Genomic DNA, 1,107 nt, shown 5'->3' on the forward strand with positions numbered 1-1,107 from the left:
ACACGGGGAGAGAGAGGGTGGGGATTGAGGGATGGGGAGAGAGAAGGTGGGGATCGAGGGACATGAGAGCGAGAGGGTGGGGATTGAGGGTCACATGGAGAGAGACAGTGGGGATTAAGGGACACAAGGGGAGAGAGAGGTTGGGGATCGAAGGACACGTGGAGAGAGAGGGTGGGGATCGAGAGACGTGAGGAGAGAGAGGTTGGGGATTGAGGGATACAAGGCAGGCTGTGTAGATGGGATTTGAAGGATATGAGGAGGAGGCAGGTCAGTTGTCGATAGTGGTTTGCATGTCCTATCCCCCCAGTTTTACCCTTTCTCTGTTGGGGACAGAGTGTGAGCCTGTGTCAGTAAATCCCACACTGAGATCAGCAAAGTGAGCGGGTGACGAGGCTAAGAGATTTTCTACATCCCATCTCCTTTGACTCTGCGCTCTGTCAGTTAGTGGTTACTGCCCCAATACAAGGAACAAGCCTCAATCCTGGAACGTTCCAAACCTCATCATGTCGTCAATCATCCTGCCGATGGAAATCTGGAGTGTTCCGAGGGTCTCGTGAGCTGGTAAGATGGATGTCAGTCTGGCTAAGCTCAGCATACTGGTGATTGCAAACAGTACCTCAGCTATCATCTGGGGGTCCTCCTGTCTCCATTCATGACGGTCTGCAACAAGGCCATCGGTTAGACACCACCCAGACACCACAGACAAGCAAACCTTTGCACACTCTATAACTGAATTGAATTAAATTGAATTTATTGTCCCGTGTACCGAGGCGCAGTGAAAAGCTTTGTCTTGTGAGCAATACAGACAGATCACAGAGTTAAGTCGCATAGATAATAAATAATAGGTAAACAGTGGCAAAGTAATTTTAAAAACAATGCTATTAAGTTTAAAGAGTGTAGAACGATTGCAGGAAATAGGAAACTTAGATCTGCACGCAGGAGCCCACAAGGAGTCGACCATATCCGACACTGGGAGGTCATGTTGCGGCTGTACAGGACATTGGTTAGGCCACTGTTGGAATATTGCGTGCAATTCTGGTCTCCTTCCTATCGGAAAGATGTTGTGAAACTTGAAAGGGTTCAGAAAAGATTTACAAGGATGTTGCC

General features: G+C 48.5%; 1 protein-coding gene across 1 annotated transcript in view; it reads right to left on the reverse strand.

Annotated features, from left to right (window-relative positions):
• The window catches only part of LOC122551087 (short transient receptor potential channel 2-like), a 28,263-nt gene that overhangs the window by 7,317 nt on the left and 19,839 nt on the right, over nucleotides 1–1,107 (reverse strand). The window contains exon 7 of the mRNA XM_043692729.1: nucleotides 498–660. Within this exon, the coding sequence (XP_043548664.1) occupies nucleotides 498–660 (163 nt within the window). The remainder of the gene's footprint in view (nucleotides 1–497; nucleotides 661–1,107) is intronic.

The sequence above is a fragment of the Chiloscyllium plagiosum genome, chromosome 6 (genome assembly GCF_004010195.1).
Source record: "Chiloscyllium plagiosum isolate BGI_BamShark_2017 chromosome 6, ASM401019v2, whole genome shotgun sequence".
NCBI lineage: Eukaryota > Metazoa > Chordata > Chondrichthyes > Orectolobiformes > Hemiscylliidae > Chiloscyllium > Chiloscyllium plagiosum.